The sequence below is a fragment of the Pseudonaja textilis genome, chromosome 2, assembly GCF_049901715.1.
Source record: "Pseudonaja textilis isolate UNSWEBS1 chromosome 2, rPseTex1.2, whole genome shotgun sequence".
Classification (NCBI taxonomy): Eukaryota; Metazoa; Chordata; class Lepidosauria; order Squamata; family Elapidae; genus Pseudonaja; species Pseudonaja textilis.
The window spans coordinates 121,350,944-121,367,643 of record NC_141991.1 but is presented as its reverse complement, the minus strand read 5'-3'; the positions used below and the strand labels follow the sequence as shown (position 1 = coordinate 121,367,643).

General features: G+C 42.2%; 1 protein-coding gene and 1 pseudogene across 6 annotated transcripts in view; one reads left to right on the top strand and one right to left on the bottom strand.

Moving 5' to 3' along the window:
* The window catches only part of KMT2D (lysine methyltransferase 2D), a 113,355-nt gene that overhangs the window by 82,795 nt on the left and 13,860 nt on the right, over nucleotides 1-16,700 (top strand). For all 6 annotated transcript variants that reach the window (XM_087925102.1, XM_087925099.1, XM_087925100.1 and 3 more), the window contains 9 exons: nucleotides 1,318-1,461; nucleotides 3,845-4,009; nucleotides 7,117-7,273; nucleotides 11,217-11,298; nucleotides 11,776-11,951; nucleotides 13,623-13,750; nucleotides 14,253-14,379; nucleotides 14,488-14,612; nucleotides 15,459-16,602. In XM_087925102.1, coding sequence (XP_087781228.1) covers nucleotides 1,318-1,461; nucleotides 3,845-4,009; nucleotides 7,117-7,273; nucleotides 11,217-11,298; nucleotides 11,776-11,951; nucleotides 13,623-13,750; nucleotides 14,253-14,379; nucleotides 14,488-14,612; nucleotides 15,459-16,602 — 2,248 coding nt within the window. The remainder of the gene's footprint in view (nucleotides 1-1,317; nucleotides 1,462-3,844; nucleotides 4,010-7,116; nucleotides 7,274-11,216; nucleotides 11,299-11,775; nucleotides 11,952-13,622; nucleotides 13,751-14,252; nucleotides 14,380-14,487; nucleotides 14,613-15,458; nucleotides 16,603-16,700) is intronic.
* On the bottom strand, nucleotides 5,830-6,405 carry LOC113443194 (small ribosomal subunit protein uS4 pseudogene; annotated as a pseudogene).

Genomic DNA, 16,700 nt, shown 5'->3' with positions numbered 1-16,700 from the left:
GGGGGTGTTTTTCCAAAAGGCAACCAGACTTCCAAAACATTTTCCTTCCATTTTCAAGCTTCTTGGACGAGAAGCAAAACGTTTTCAAGGGGGGAAAAAAAAAGTCCAGGTGCCTTTTGGAAAAGCACCTTTGGGACAACATTGCCTTTCATTCAGGTTTTGAAACAACGTATTTCTGCGCCTTATACCGGTAGTCCTTGACTTACAGCAGTTCATTTAGTAACCGTTCAAAGTTACGATGGCACCGAAAGAAGTGACCCACGGCCATTTTTCAGTTATGACCTTTGCAGCATCCCCAGGGGGTCACGTGATCAAAATTCAGACGTTTGGCAACTGGTTCGTATTTACGACGCTTGCGGTGTCCCAGGGTCATGTGATCACCTTTTGCGACCTTCTGACAAGCAGAGTCAAGTGAGGAAGCCAGATTCACTTAACAGTCGGGTTACTCAGTTAACAACTGAGACAAGAAAGGTCGTAACAGAAATTTGGGACTCAATTGTGGTCGTAAATCGAGGACTACCTGTAATGCTAACTGATTTCTGCCCTTCCCCTGCTACAACCATTGGAATGAGGAGTCTAAAAGAGAGACCTACCTCCTTATTCCATTTTTTAAAAAAGTATCTTCCCTGAATCTGGTTGAACGTGCAGGTAAAAGGTAAGGTTAAAGGCTCCCCTTGCACATATGTGCTAGCTCTAGGGGGCGGTGCTCATTTCCATTACAAAGCCGAAGAGCCAGCACTGTCCAAAGACGTCTCCATGGTCATGTGGCCGGCATGACTAAATGCCGAAGGCGCACATGGAACACTGTTACCTTCCCACCAAAGTGGTCCCTATTTTTCTACTTGCATTTTTACATGCTTTCGAACTGCTAGGTTGGCCGAAGCTGGGACAAGTAACGGGAGCTTACTCCGTGATGTGGCGCTAGGGATTCAAACCGCTGAACTGCTGATCTTTCTGATCGACAAGCTCAGCGTCTTAGCCACTGAGCCACTGCGTCCCTTTTTGAATGTGCAGATTCCGTAGTAAATCAGCAAACTGAGATGAGAGGTTTGGAATAGCCACCTGCAAGCCGCTGAACACATGGAGAAGTAACATTTAAAACACGTTCTCTTCATCTGCAGTGTAAAATAGGGCTGCCCATAATTCTGTCCCTCCTGCTCGGTCGTCTTGGTACTTTTTGCTTGTGTCTCACTTAGCCCCTCTAGGGCAGGAGGGTTGAGTGGGTGAGCTTTGATAACTCCATAAAATGACTCCACCGTGAAGCAAGTTTGCTGAGGAGGGACCATTCAAAGTTATGCTTGCCTCTCTCCTCACTAGGATGTCCTCGCAGCAAAGAAACTCCCCCCACCGAAGCCAAAGCGATCCCAAAAAGCTGGGGAGCGACTTGTCAATTCCCGCAAGAAACTGCGCAAGGAGGATGGAGTGAAGTCCAACGAAGCCCTCATGAAACAACTGAAGCAGGTAGAATGCTTTTGGATTTGTCTGGCTGAAAGGCTGAGTCAAAAATAAAGTGTGTGTGTTGTGTGAAAGAGTCCACAACAGTCTTAACTAGATAAATAGGGCTTTTATTTTTCTGATCATGGTCATGTAGTTTTTTTTTCCTGCAAGTATTTGTGTCTTCATTAATATTTGAATACATTGAATATACAACACTGAACATTGGATTTCCCACGTTATTAACCCTGGGAATACATTAATTTGTAAAATTTAGGAATGGTATTGTGCCCTCCCCCCTTTTGGGGAAGGTATTCCACTGCACGGAATGGAGTTATTCTTCTAAACTCATGCACACCTCATATTTTTCCTCACATTTTTAATCCATTTTATGAATCTAGTGAAACATGTCAGTTATTTTCTGTCTTTTCATTTGGGATTGATTTTTGGTTGGTCAGAAAACAAAAATAAGTGGATTGATACAATTGAAGCCATTTTACAAATCATGTTTGTTTTTCATTGCAAACTCATCAATTACACCAACTATCTGAAGCTATTTTCCCTTATTATTTTATTTATTATTTTATTAAAACAAGAAAACAAGGTGGCCTAATGGATCTTGTGTTAGACTGCATGCAGTTTTTTTCAGCATAATGAGGGCTTGTACACACTTGTTCTCTCATGGTTTTAATCTGATTTTAGGAATAATCCCCTACTTTTTGAAATTTAACTTCTGAATGCTGATGATGATACATTACCATTTCATTCAAAGACATTTGATTGAAATAATACATTTAGCAATTCTCACCGAGAATGATCACAGAGGCGGTTTTAATCCATATTTTTACTTATATTATCTCTACTTTAGTCATTACAAAAGATGGGGGACTAATTCAGAAGAGAAAAATATTTTTAAAAAAACTTGTGAGGTATTTACTACACCAAACTAATAAAGAGTCTATTTTTTCTTTCAACAAGCATAATTGCTTGTATTCAGATTATTATTATTTCCTTACCATAACTGATTGCTGCAAAGAAATAATGGCAGTATCTCTTCAACCCAAGTGGCTTCCTTATAAAGGTAGACCTTGCTTTAACGGCTGCCCTTTTAGTGACCATTCAAAGTTATGATGACGCTGAAAAAGTAACTTTACAATCAGCCCTTGCATTTATGACCATTACAACATTCCTGAAGTCACATGCTGTTTGCTTGCTTCATAACCGTCTTCCAATAAGCAGAATCAGTGTAGAAGCCGGCAGTAAAATTTCAAGTCACGGTCATGTGATGTCTCACTTACTAACCTGTGGTGATTCACTTAACCTAATGAGAAGTGACTTAAGTCCATCACCGTCACATGATATTTGCTTAGTCTCTGCATCATTTAGTGACAGAGTTGTGGGTCCCAAATGGGGTCGCTTAAGCAAGGGCTACCTTAGATGGAAACTTTTCTTAAAGAATACTTAGCGTTCAGATGCATTCTGGTTAAATTATGGTAATTTAATTTTTTAAAGCAAATGATTATATGCTTCAACAATATTATAATAACATTAAATGTATATAATGAATGTACACGTATTTATTCTCATGGTATTATTGAATGGATAGGATATATAAGACATATGAAAAAGAAAAGGGCATCTGCAAGATGAGGAATGAAACAGGAAATGGAAGCTTCTATTCTTTCCATTTGTTATTCATTCCTCCCCAGATATTTTACTGCCCTTTTGACTTAAAATAAATCAATACACATTTTTCATTCCTTCCAGATTTTCTTTTCGTATAGATTTCTATAAGTGCGGTCCATAATTTTATATACTTTTTTTGAAGACGAAAAGACATGGTGTTATGTCTCAACCTTATTTTCAGAAGAACGTTCTTCAACAGGGCGCTCTCCTTTTCTGTCTGTTTGTGCAGATACGTACTAGCAAGTGACACAAGTTGTTTTGTTTCCAGATGAGCTATTGGTGCTCATTCATAACCTTGAATCTTCCCTATCTTAATAAAATAGATTTTGTATCCTTTTCTGGGTATATTAGGAGTTCAGAAGCAGCACAAAGAAGTCCTAATTCAACTGCATTAACGCCCGCTGTCTTTGAGAAAAACCTGGGCTGGTTGGGGTTGGTCTAATGTAGCTTCTTCTTCTTGCCTTTAGCAAAGAATCCTACCAGTGTGGGATACAGAGAAATAATATATTTTCAAAAATCATGCAGGAGCTATGTAATCTTCAAGATTTTCCCACTAAAGTAATGGGAGAATAGGCCTAGATAGAAGTTCATGATTAGACCTTTAGGGCCCGTGAACTCATACTCTTCCCTTTCATTTATATCAGAGGATTCCTCTTAATACGCTTCTGCAGGATGTGTCGGTATATGAAGCAGCCTTGGTCTGATTCATTTCTTTTCTCCTCAGGAACTCTCTTTGCTGCCTCTGATGGAACCGGTAATCACAGCCAATTTCAACCTCTTCCCCCCCTTTGGAAGCAGCCCGATCAATGGCAAGAGCCAGTTGAAAGGCACATTTGGCAATGCGGCCTTGGACAGCATTCCAGATTACTACTCCCAGCTGCTCACCAAAGTAAGGCCAGCCCTGTGGCATTTTATTATTTTTTAGCTGACTGAATATAGAAAAAGAAAGAGAGAGAGAGAAAAAGAAAACATTAAATTATAAGAAAGAGGGAGAATAAGCTGGGGGAGGGGGGAGAAGAACACTCATTTCACCCATATATCAATACGTTGCATGTTTCATGGAGACGGGACAAATAAAGCTATATGATAAAATGGATACAGAAGTTCAAAGGAGCAAGAGCAGTGGATCAATGGGAAGTTTCATGGGGTGGGGGAAATCGAAATTTACACCAAGCTATCATCTGAGGGAAAACTGGTGCAACACGTTCTACAGATGGTATATAATTCCACTAACAATTGCTAGGATGGATAAATCCTGTAACAATAAATGTTGGGAATGCCACCACACAGAGGGAAAGTTTTTAGGGTCTAGGACAACACACTGTGGCCAATTCGCCACCACAAAGTTGCCGCCAGACACTTCCACATGTCCATCTAGCTGCGGTGACAACTTTCCGTTGGTGGCCAGAGGAAGGGTTGGGTGGGCAGAATGTGTAGGGCCCAGTGTGTGAGTGAGCAGGTGGCCAGAGCATGTGGGTGTGTGGCAGGCGAGCGGGGGAGGAGAGCGCATGGGATGCAGCGGGCAAGCGAGCAGGAGGACAGGGCGCAAGGTACCGCAAGCAAGTGGGAGGGCAGAATGCACAGGCTGCCACGAGAGGATGGATTGCGTGTGAGAGTCAAACAGGCGAGTGAACGGGTGGGCAGAGCCACTGCACCAGAGTCCAGGTGGAAGAGGCCTGGGGATGGTAGAGGTGACGGCATCGGGGTGGGCGGTGGGGAAGTGGCAGCAGTCGGGGGTGGCAGGGGGGTATGTGTCCATTGTGAAACAACCATTCTGGGAAAGAAGAACCCTCACACTTTCTATCACAATAAATTAGCTTGTTCGATGCCACGGATGCTTTGTTTTCAACTTCTATGTTGGCAAGAAGTCGAGCTGCTGAAAAGACATGTTCTGAGCAATGCCTCCACTGCTACCCATTGGGCCCATTCTCTACACCCGCACACTCTATCCACCCGCTCACTCACCCGCATGTGATCCATCCTCTTACCGCATCCAGTGAGCTCTGCCTACCACTTGCTTGCCTGCCACAGCATCCTGTGATATCTACCCTCCTGCCCGGCTCTTCCTCCGGCTGCCCGTGGTGAGTTGTCTCTGTGGCAAGTTGGCCACATAGAGGTATCCTGTGGCAAGCTGGCAGAGGCGAGTTCGTCATAGTAAGCTGGCTGTGGTGAGCAGGCCGTTGGCAAGTTGTTCCATTCGAACATTTTCCATCTATATGTGGTGGTTGTGTGAAGAAAACCCAAAAGTACTGGAAAGAAGTAAACCAGAACAATCTGAATATAAAATTTAAATTAAACTACAAATATTTTATTAGATATGATCTCAGAGAATATAAATGAAATGTATCATAATGTATTAAGATATATGCTGATAGCAGCAAGAATCAATCTGGAGCAACATTGGAAAAGACTTTACTATCAACATAGGATTGGGAGACTAAAATTGAAGATTATGTGGCAATGGAGAAAAAAAATGACTGTCTTCATTTATAGCAGAAATTAACCAAATTTAAGCAGAAAGAGGTCTCATATACAGCATGGCAAGCTAAGAAACAGTATGAGATTTTTTTTTTAAAAAAGAACTGTTTAAATAATAATAGTAGCAACAAAATAATATCCAAAGTAAAATATACAGATATTTAAGTAGTAATTAATAGCATTTGCCATGTGCTGGCTCAGTAATTTGTTTTAACTATTTAAATTTATTTATTTTTATTTTTTACCCACAAGTACTTTTTACTGGATGATGTAAGATAGGCTCAGTGGCCCACCGATTTATACAGTAGGAAAGCCTTATTCTACGTTTTAATCTTCCTCTTCATCATCTCACCGCCCTGGCCCTTCTTAGCATTATTCCTCTTGACGCGGCCTGGTCGGCCTCCACCATAAGGTGAATGGAGGGAGAAATCAATGTGCTTTTGGGAATCTAGCTGGACAATGAAGGAAGGGATGTTCAACACTTGCTTCCTTACATGGATGTGTCTCTGGCGGATAAGAACACGAGCATGATGGATGGACTTAGCCAGGCCCAGTTTGGAGACGACGCTCCAGGAAATCCTCAATTTTCAGACCCAGGATGTAATCCATTTTCATTTTCCCTTCATCCAGCACCCCAATTTTGACCAAACGGTGCAGCAAGGCATTGCCTTCAAAAAGGCGCCGTTGATCTTTCTCATCTATAGTGAGCAGCTCTTGGGCAGCTTTGCGGATCTTGGCCAAAGTGAACTTCACTCGCCATACCTCACGCTTGTTCCGCAGCCCATATTCACCAATAAGTTTCACCAATAAATATTTAAATTTGTTTATTTATTTGTGTGTGTACACACAGTTAGCAAAACAATCTTTAATCTAAAAATGATTTAAAATAAAATAAAAATACAAACTAAAACTATAAACTAGTTCTGCCTCATAATTATGAACTTTCAAGAGGTGTTTAATCTGCCCTATAACACCAGATTCTTTCTGTTTGTCAATAAAGGAAAATTGGTAGTCCTTCAGATGTGTCACACTGAAGTCACTAGCATCTTTTTTTCATTGGCTACAGTTTTGTTCTTTCCTAAACTTCTAACGTGATCTTGGGAAGATCAAAGAAAAGAAAGGAGTACTGTAGCACTTTTGTTGTGCTATGCTTGAATACATCAGTGCAGAGAAGGCTTGCATGTGTTTCCATTCAGAGGTAAATGTAATACAAATTTAGTAGATTTTTTTTTCAAGGCAGGGATGTAGAGTGGTAGACCAGGCCGCCAGAGAACAGTTGTAGGCAAATCTCCATGACCACAAAATCACTCTTAACACTTCAGTCATGTTCTAAGGAGGTGTTCATATTTTTGCATTACTTATAACACAATTTGGGGGCAGCTCAAACGGTAAAAGGAAGAATGTAAATGCAGCATGTGATGGAGTAGCCTGTCCGATTTGTGCAGCCTTGGAAATGAAGGGGGAAAAAAAGCAGGCAGGGGACTGTGGTGGGTGTTGATTCCTGTGTTCTCTGTCTAGAACAACTTGAGCAACCCTCCAACACCACCTTCCTCACTGCCCCCCACACCCCCACCCTCTGTGCAGCAGAAGCTGGTGAATGGCGTCCTGTCTTCTGAGGAGCTGACCGGGCAGTTCAAAGAGCCAGAGCTACCCCATGAGCCTGGAGGACAGAAGGGTGAGAGCCGTTGCTGAGCATGGATGTTAAGGTTATGGCCTAAAACACTCAGGGAGGCACCTGAATGCTGCAGTGTGGTGGATATTCAGCACGTGTTCTGTTCTGTATCTGGTGGGATAACACTGGAAGCTTCTGATTTTAGTCTTCGTAAGTGGAGGAGACGAGGGAATTAAATAAATCGGTTCAGTAGAAAGCGCTGTGATTCAGAAGGCTTTATCTTAGCAGTGAAATACATTATAAGCAATGCAGCTGATCCAACTTATGACCATCATTGAGGCCAAAATTTCCCTTGCTAAGCAAGACATTAGTTAAATGGCCCATTTTACAAGTTTTCTTGCCACAGTGGTTAAGTGAATCATGACAATTGTTAAGTTAGTAACACGGTTGTTAAGTGAATCTGGCTTCCCCCATTAATTTTGCCTGCCGGAAGATTGCAAAAGGTGATCAGACAGTTCTGGGACATTGGAACTGTCATAAATACATGCCAATTGCCAGGCCTTTGAATTTTGATCACCTGACCATGGGAATGCTGCAATAGTCATAAATATGAAAACCGATCGTAAACAGGGGTGGGATTCTACCAGTTTGCACCTATTCGCTAGAACCGGTTGTTAACATTCTAAGCAGTTCGGAGAACCGGTTGTTAGAAGAAATTACTGGCCTAATCCTGTAAGGAAGGCAGGAAGGAAACATTGTGGTGTTGCTTACAGAAACTGCCTCTCCGTTAACCCTTATTACATTCTTGGCAGGACTAGACTTCCTGTCTCTGGAACATCTCTGGAGTTTTTTCCCCCTCCTTTGCTGGTACTTTGCTTGTGTGGAGTGACCATTCAAAGTTACAATGGCACTGAAAAAAGTGACTTATGACCATTTTTCACACTTATGACTGTTGCAGCATCCCCACAGTCATGAGAGGCCAGACAAGGAGATGCATGCCTCAATGTGAGTGATATTGAGTTGGCCACACCCAGCCAATAACATGACCACCAAACCATGTCCACCCAGTCACATGACCACCAAGCCATGCCCACCACCTAAGCCATGCCTACAGAACCAGTTGTTAAAAAATTTGAATCCCACTCCTGATCGTAAGCCACTTTTTTCAGTGCCCTTGTACCTTGAAATGGTCATTAAATGAATGGTTGTATGTCAAGGACTACCTGTAGAGCAAACATTTAAGGCAAAGGATCACATATAGAGAAGGCAAAGAGGAAGAGCTTTGAGGAGGTCTCTGGAAATTATTTTTTTTGTAAAATTTTTATTTAGGTTTTCACAAGACATAATACAAATAAAATATCTTTTTTTGAGAATAGCATGGTCCCGGGTTATCACTTCTCCATACAGACACAAACTCAATTTCATATTCATCTTTGTGTTCTATTCCATATCTTATTACTATTTTAACATTTTCTCAATAATTTTTCCCTTCCCTTAGTTTTCTCAACCTTGCTTTTAATTATCTCATTCCTTTCTAAATACAATTATATATATCTTTTTCTAAGTTTCAATATGTTTCTAATCATTACATTTATACTTTTGTCTGTCCTGTTTCAATTTCATATTTTCTTTTCTCATTAAACAAAATTTTCCCCTATAGTTACTGATTGGAGTATTACACATTTGTATCTTTTAATTTTTGTCCATTCAACTCTTATTTAAACTTCAATTTATGCCTTTACAATTGTAACATTCAATATAACACATAACTTCCAGTCGAATTCTGCTTGGTACACACTAAGTTCTTAAAGAGAAACGATATATATAAAACAATAATAAATAAAATACTTATTATATTCCAATTCAGCTCTATCATTAATGTTACTTATAATCTTTAACATCTTTAACATTTCTTTTCAATGGGATATCATACTTCCTTAGGAACACTTATAATATTTCCATAATTTTTTCATATTTCTTCCATATTCCTCTTCACTTAAATTTTTATAACTCATTAATAATAATTAAAATGTTCCCATCCTTTCCTAATTTCATTCTCTCATTCTCTTTATTTCATTTATTTATTAACAAACATTCCATTCCATTACAATTAGTATTTTATCTATCATTTTAATCCCACTTGTTGCATATTTTCTAAGTTCATTTCTATTTCTAATATAACAATACTATCTTATGTACCCTTGCAGAATCCGTCTTTCAACTACATTTTCACCCATTATCTCTATGTCGTCTAAATAGGCTTATACCTTTAATCCTTGTACATTTTCCCTGTTTCTCTATTTCCCATTTCTGTCCTTTATAACTTTTTTTCCTTTCCCTCTTCCCCTTCTTCTTCTCTCTCCCCTTTTTGACCCATTGTCTCTCTAATTCTAATTCTCTCTTCTGTAGTCCTCTCTTCTATTTCTTTCTAATGTTGTAATTATTTTTCAAACTATTCTTTTTTTTGGTTGTTTTCTCAGATCTTACATTTTTCATTCTCTTTCTCCCCCTTCCCCCGTCCCCCCCCATAGAATTACTTGGTCATTGAAGATGGCTTCTTCTTTGTCTCACCCTTCTTGTTCTACAGGCATTTCTTGTTGTTTCTCATAGTTCAAGATCTCCATTTCTAAAAATTGAAATATGAAGCCAAAAAAAGCCTCTTCCTTCTTGTGCATCTTCTTTCTGTTTTTTTAAGTTCCTTTTTCAATTCTTCCAAGAGTGGTACCATTTAAAAACTTTTAAACAACCACCTGATTGATTTTAGTCCTTTAGATCCAATAACCCGAAATCCAAAAATCATCAAGTAATCAAAATAATCCAAGCTGTTTCGTCTTGCTTCTTTTTTCCACTTTCTCTTCCTGGGGTTCTATTATCTTGTTACAAAGTTTCAGTTGGAATGTATCTTTTAGGAATCTTGTAAAAGTTTGACTGTTAATTCCTTTTACTTCAGGTGCTCTCCATTTTTCCAGATCATACCCTTTTTTTTTCTTTTTCTCTCCTTTCCTTCTTTTAAAATTTTTTGAAAATCCAGAAGTCTTTATTATCCCTTTGACATTTTATTTTCAGTTTAAATGCCTATTAATGTCAAAGTGGATTTTGTTGGTTTCTTCCTTAAATCTCTTAGTTGTTAATATGGGGAAGGAAAGAAAAAAAAACACCAAATCCTTTCCCTTCCCTCTCTCATTCGCTGCTTCAAAATCTTCTTTGGGATCAATGTTATTCTTTATGGTTCAAATTCCAGGGTACCTTATGTTGTTGCTTTTTCAGTTCCACCTGGTCAGCCAAAACTTTCTCTTTTTATCTTCCTCCTGTACATTCTTTTCCGGTTGAGTTCTTCTTTGAGGTGACCATTTCTGACCACCGCTGCAACCGCCTTCGGGAAAGGGAGCAATGGCCAGCAGCTCTCCTCAACCCTGCTGGCAGTTTCCCCCCTCTTCACCACCTCTACGGGGTGGCATAGCCCTGAAACCAGCCGGCTCGGGGCGTTCCAGCGGCGAGCACAAATCAAAATCACGCATGATTGCAGATTTCGGTCCGTCGCCGAAGAAGCTCAAACCGGAAGTATCTGGAAATGATTTTTGTATGTGTTAAGCTCTGAGAAAAGTGGCAAATAAGGAATATTTATAAATTGCTGTTACAAAACTTTTTATACGCAGTTTATTCCCATCTTCTGGGGATTCTTCACATTTTTATTTTTATTTTATAAGAAATTTTAAAAGGAAATATTAAAAATGATAAAGAGTGGCCAAGAGGAAAATAGGAAATGATTGCAGATTTCTGAAACATAAATGATGATGATGATGATTTAATCTCTGAAAAGGCCTTGTCCTTACTTCCCACTGACCTCTTCTTTGCCAAGAATTGGGGGGAATATATAGAAAGAAAAGTCTTCTGGTGTATATTAGTGCAGAACCACAGGCTGTGAATTCTCATGCTGTAGGCATGGTTAACGGTACTCCTGGAGCATCTGATATTTCATCTTTTCTTTCTTATTCCATGTATGCAGATGCTCCCCCTGTGGAAGTGAAAAGCTTAGATCTGCTTGCAGCTCTGCCTACCCCACCACACAACCAGACTGAGGACGTCAGGTGAGAATAAAAGTCTGATTGAGCAGAAACACAGAAGTCAAACTGAAAAAGAAAAGTTTTGCCATCTGAAATCTTCCCCATCTTGTTTTCCTTCAGATGTGTTGATCATTAATTCACACCATCCCCAACTAGTGTACCAAAGACCATACATCTGAGCGGGGCATGAAATCAAGGGATATTGTTTAGTTTACAGGAAGCAAATGAGATCTAGCGCATAATCTTTTGAAATTGGAAAATATGAAGCTTCCTTTGGGGAGCGTTAGCCTTCTTTGTCTTGGTGTAGTTGGAGTCCATTGCTAACTTACTTCATTTCATCCTATTCCCAAATTTATATCCTGTCCACCTCTTAACTCTGGAAATGGCAAGATAAGTTGGTATTCACCAGCACCTCCATAATGCCCCTAAATCACTTTCACAAAAACCAGGCGGGAGCGGAAGCATCCTAAATTGTATAACCATTCTCCAATATCTCTGCAGGATGGAGAGTGATGAGGAGAGTGATTGCCCTGACTCCATTGTCCCAGCGTCGTCTCCAGAGAGTGTCTTGGGAGAAGAGATACCACGCTTCCCATTGCTGATTGGAGCCAAGTCTGAAGTGGAGGAGTGCCCCATGTCCCCTGTCATCCCCATAATTCCAAAGGGCAGCATCCCAGGTTCGTGAAAAGTAATAACTTGTATGGAAGATAACCCATGAGCTAGAACCGTGGTTCTCAACCTGTGGTCTGCGAACCCCTGGGGGGCGGCGGTGTCACAGGAGGTCTGGGAAGGCTTGAAGAAATGTTATGATTTAACTCTTGAATTAAATCTTGGGGTTCTGTGGCCACAAAAGGTACTTAAAGGGGGTCTGTGGTGAAGACAGAGCTAGAATAATCTTTAATCCTTGTTGCATCTCTGTCTCCCAGTTGAGAAGTAGTCTCTAATACAAACTGTGTCAATCTAAAAAGATTCTAAATGTTATATATCTCAGCAATGACAACAACATACCAATGTCTGTAATGACCATAATAAACTGTTGCATTATACATTATACATATTGTTAAATGTAACAGTAACAATTCCAGTTTGGTATAAACTCTATTTAAGACCTCTCAAAATAGCCAGGTCTTCCATAGGTTGTGAAAGTGGGAGCCACCTGTGGGTGTAGACAATAAGATAATCTAGAGCAGGGGTCCCCAACCTCTCAGGATTCAGATTGGTACCAGTCTGTAGCCCATTGGGAACCGGGCTGCATAAGTGTCAGGTAAGTGTGCAACGCTTCATTTGTGCATGTGCGGGAGTTATGTTGAATGTGCAAAACCATCCCCTATCCCAGGGGTCAGCAACCCTCGGCTCTGGAGCCGCATGTGGCTCTTTCATCCCTCTGCTGAGGCTTCCTGTCCCTGGTTGGTAAAAGGAAAAAGGACACCACGCTAGGAGGAGACTATGGTGGTGGAACTGAACTTCCGGTCAGCAAAAGAAAAAGGACGCCGCACTAGGAGGAGACTCTATGAAGGGGGAACTGGACTTCGGGTCGGCAGAAGAAAAAGGACGCAGTGCTAGGAGGAGACTCTATGATGGGAGAATCGGCTCCAGAATTGAACAGGGAGCTTCTGGTTAGGACCTTTGTGGCTCTTTGAGTGTTTAAGGTTGCTGACTCCTGCCCTACCCACTGCTGCTGCTGCCGCTGGTCCATGGAGCCAGAAAGGTTGGGGACTGCTGTTCTAGAGGAGAGGCACTTCTGTGATCCTTCCCACAATGTCCCATTACAGATGGAGAACTTCAGCAGGCATTCTATGGTTGCTCAGATGGATAGGCAGAATCTATCTGGGAAAAATAGTATGTTAGAAGCCAGGTGGGTAAGGTATAATCAATGTTTTGAATTGCACTTAGAAGCATACTAGCAATCAGTGCAGCCCCTGTAGCAGTAATAGTGTTAAATGATAGGAATACAACAACTCCCTGGGCAGACAGAGCATGGCATCATATGCTAGTTGAGGTTTCTGGATTGTCTTTAAGGGCAGCCCCAAGTAAAGTATAATATATTAAGTGAATGTGGTCAGTTAATGAGGTCTCCTAGATGTTGAGTTCACCTTCTTGCTCATTGCTGTTATCCTCCACTTCATCTCTGGCCTTCTGCTCTGCATAATTTATAATCTCCCAGACTGACACTGTGAGCCCCACCCTCAGGAAAATGCTGGCACTTGTATCGGTTGATCTGTGACTTAAGTCTATTCAGATACACGATTCCAGGTTGAGGGCTGAATTACCGTAACCTTAGATAAGTGGTTTGAATTCCTGGAATACGACCTTGAGCGGCAATTCTCCCTTTGCTTTCCTTCCTTCAGTTTTCCCAGATTCCAAATCCTATGGGACTGTAGAGCCAGTGGGAAAGGAGACGCCCGGCACTTCCTGGGAGAGAGCCAAAGGGAGTGAGGTCTCTGTCATGCTCACCGTGTCTGCAGCTGCTGCCAAGGTATGAAGTGAGCACCGAAAATCATCTTTTGAGCCTTGGGAATTATAGTCCAAGATATTTGAAGGCCATGAGTTGGCAAGAGTTGCTGTATCTTAGGCATGATAAAGTCCTCATGAAGTGACTTATCTGCCTTGTTTGTCTCAGAGCCCTATCAACTATTCCTGAACCATGGTCAATTTTCCACATTTGGTAGAAATGCAAGAAGTCTCTAGTTTTGTTTTGTGCCATAGCCATCGCCTATTCTGACAGCTCCTCCTGAGTCGGAGAACATCTTTTATTGTTGCTACTTTTCTGGGTCTCATTACTAAACAGCTGTCAAGCACTTGGTAGGTGTCCTCCACATCGACAAGAATGTGCTGACATTCTTCTGTCACAAAATGGATACTTTAAACAAAAAATTTATTTGGTGATTAGGCTATGCTAAAGGGCTTGGGGAGGGGAGTGTTTCCATTTCTCAATCTGCCAAAAATGCTTTCCTGACCATTCCCATCGTCTTCTCCAGAACTTGAACGGTGTCATGGTGGCAGTGGCAGAGCTTTTGAGCATGAAGATTCCCAGTTCTTATGAAGTACTGTTTCCAGAGCGAAATGTAACCGGTGAACCCAGGAAAGGTGAAACTGATGCACAAAGTGAGTATTCTAGTCAAGATGGCCTCTTGGCAGTACATCTTTTTCTGTTGTTTTTTTTTCCGGTCTTGTCTTTTATCGGTCCCTGTTTCTCTATCCCAACTTTCTTAGGTAAAGAGAAGCCGGTTGTTTCAAAGGGCCCTGAAGGAGGACCAGAGTGGCTGAAACAGTTTGACGCCATGTTGCCTGGCTACAGTCTCAAGAATGAACTGGACATCTTAACTTTGCTCAAACAGGTAAAGGAGGAGCCAGGAGCTTTTTTAAAAAAAAATTTCCTTTGTTACTGAACTACTTGCAATAAGCTTATTTGGAAGAAAATTGTTCAAGTTTTTGGCGTAATTCTTCTTCCTTTTTCATGTAAGAATAGATTACAGATTATCACCAGAACTTTGTATTTTGTTACTATTTTGTTCAAATTAGAAAAAAAAAGATCTTGAAAGAAGATAATGATACTTTACAATAGAGCCACATCCCCCCCTTTCATCTTTTGCACCCTATTGAGAGAAGATGTTGAATACCTCGAATAGAGCTTGTGATCTTTCACAGACTTCGTTGCTTTCGTTGCTTTTATTTCCTGTCTGAGGACACCCCTGCTCTCCTCTCATGACATTCAGCCAGTTCCCCTAGACAGCCATCTCTCTTAACCAAACTCTGAAGAAGGAAAAAAGGGAATATCAAATTTCTGATAGCCAACTGCCTTTGGTGGTGATGGAATAGTGCTCATATTAAAACCAGATGTTGTGCTGGGAGGATGTCTACTACTATCAAGCAAATTGGCTGGTAGCCTTAGTTGCTTCTTCTTCAAAGAAGTTTGTGATAGAATCTCTAGCTAGAGTGGGAGGAAAAGTGAAAAAAACTATCAAGCTTGGAGTCCTTGCAGGGAAGGAAGGCACAGAGGCCAGACTCCAGGCCACCCCTCCCTTAGAATTCCTGAAGCCTTTATCTGATGGTTCCCAAGGGAGTGTAGTCAGTCTGGCAAGAGTCTTGTCAATGGTCAAGCAGAATAAAGAAGCAACTCTGATCAGCTGATAGAGGTGTTCCGGTTCTTAGTACCTGATAAGCTTCTTGTTTCCCCTCTTTAGGAGACTTCAGTTCCAGAAAAAGCTGCTCAACACTGCTACATCAACAACGTCGCCAATCTGGATGTCCGGCAACTTTTGATGCTTCCTGAAGAACCGTCTCCTCCCCTGTCCCCGTTTGCACCCTCTCCACCAAGCCCGCCCAAGGTTCCCGAGCCGCCGCCTGAGCCCGAAGCACCACCTGCGCCCGTGGCCTCCCCTCCGCCCTCATCTCCTAAAGAAGAAGCTCCTCAGTCTCCCCCTAAAGCCAAGCCTCGCTCCAGGCCCCTGGAAGAGAATGAGGAGAGCAAGCCAAGGCTAAAAAAGTGGAAAGGGGTGCGTTGGAAACGATTACGCTTCCTCATTACCATTCAGAAGGGTGGTACCAAGCGTGACGGGGAGAGGGAGATTGCGGAGTTCATCGAGCGCTTGGCGACCACTCTTCGGCCCGAGAAAGTGCCACATGATTTACGGAAGTGCTGCTTTTGCCACGAGGAAGGAGATGGGGCCACAGATGGGCCAGCCCGCCTCCTTAATCTTGATCTGGACTTGTGGGTGCACCTCAACTGTGCCCTCTGGTCCACGGAGGTTTACGAGACTCAGGGCGGGGCCCTCATTAACGTGGAAGTGGCGCTGCACCGGGGCCTGCTCACCAAATGCTCACTTTGCCAGAAGACCGGTGCCACTAACAGTTGCAACCGTATCCGCTGCCCCAACGTCTATCACTTTGCTTGTGCTATCCGTGCCAAGTGCATGTTCTTCAAGGACAAGACGATGCTGTGCCCCCTGCACAAGCTCAAGGGTCCCTGCGACCAGGAGCTCAGCACCTTCACTGTCTTCCGGCGGGTTTACATCGAGCGGGACGAGGTCAAGCAGATCGCCAGCATCATCCAGCGCGGGGAGCGCCTCCACATGTTCCGAGTGGGAGGCCTGGTCTTCCATGCCATAGGGCAGCTCTTGCCCCACCAGATGGCAGACTTTCACAGCGCCACGGCACTCTACCCTGTGGGCTACGAGGCCACCCGCATCTACTGGAGTTTGCGGACCAACAACCGGCGTTGCTGCTACCGTTGTACCATTTGCGAGAACAACGGCCGGCCCGAGTTTGTGGTTCAAGTGATGGAGCATGGTTTGGAGGATTTGGTCTTCACAGATTCCTCGCCACAGGGTAGAGATCAGTTTGGGCTCCGTTGTCATGAGTGTGCTGGTTGTGAGCTTTTGGAGTAAAGCTAGAATTCTTCCTCTAAGATCCCGAGGGTCTTAATA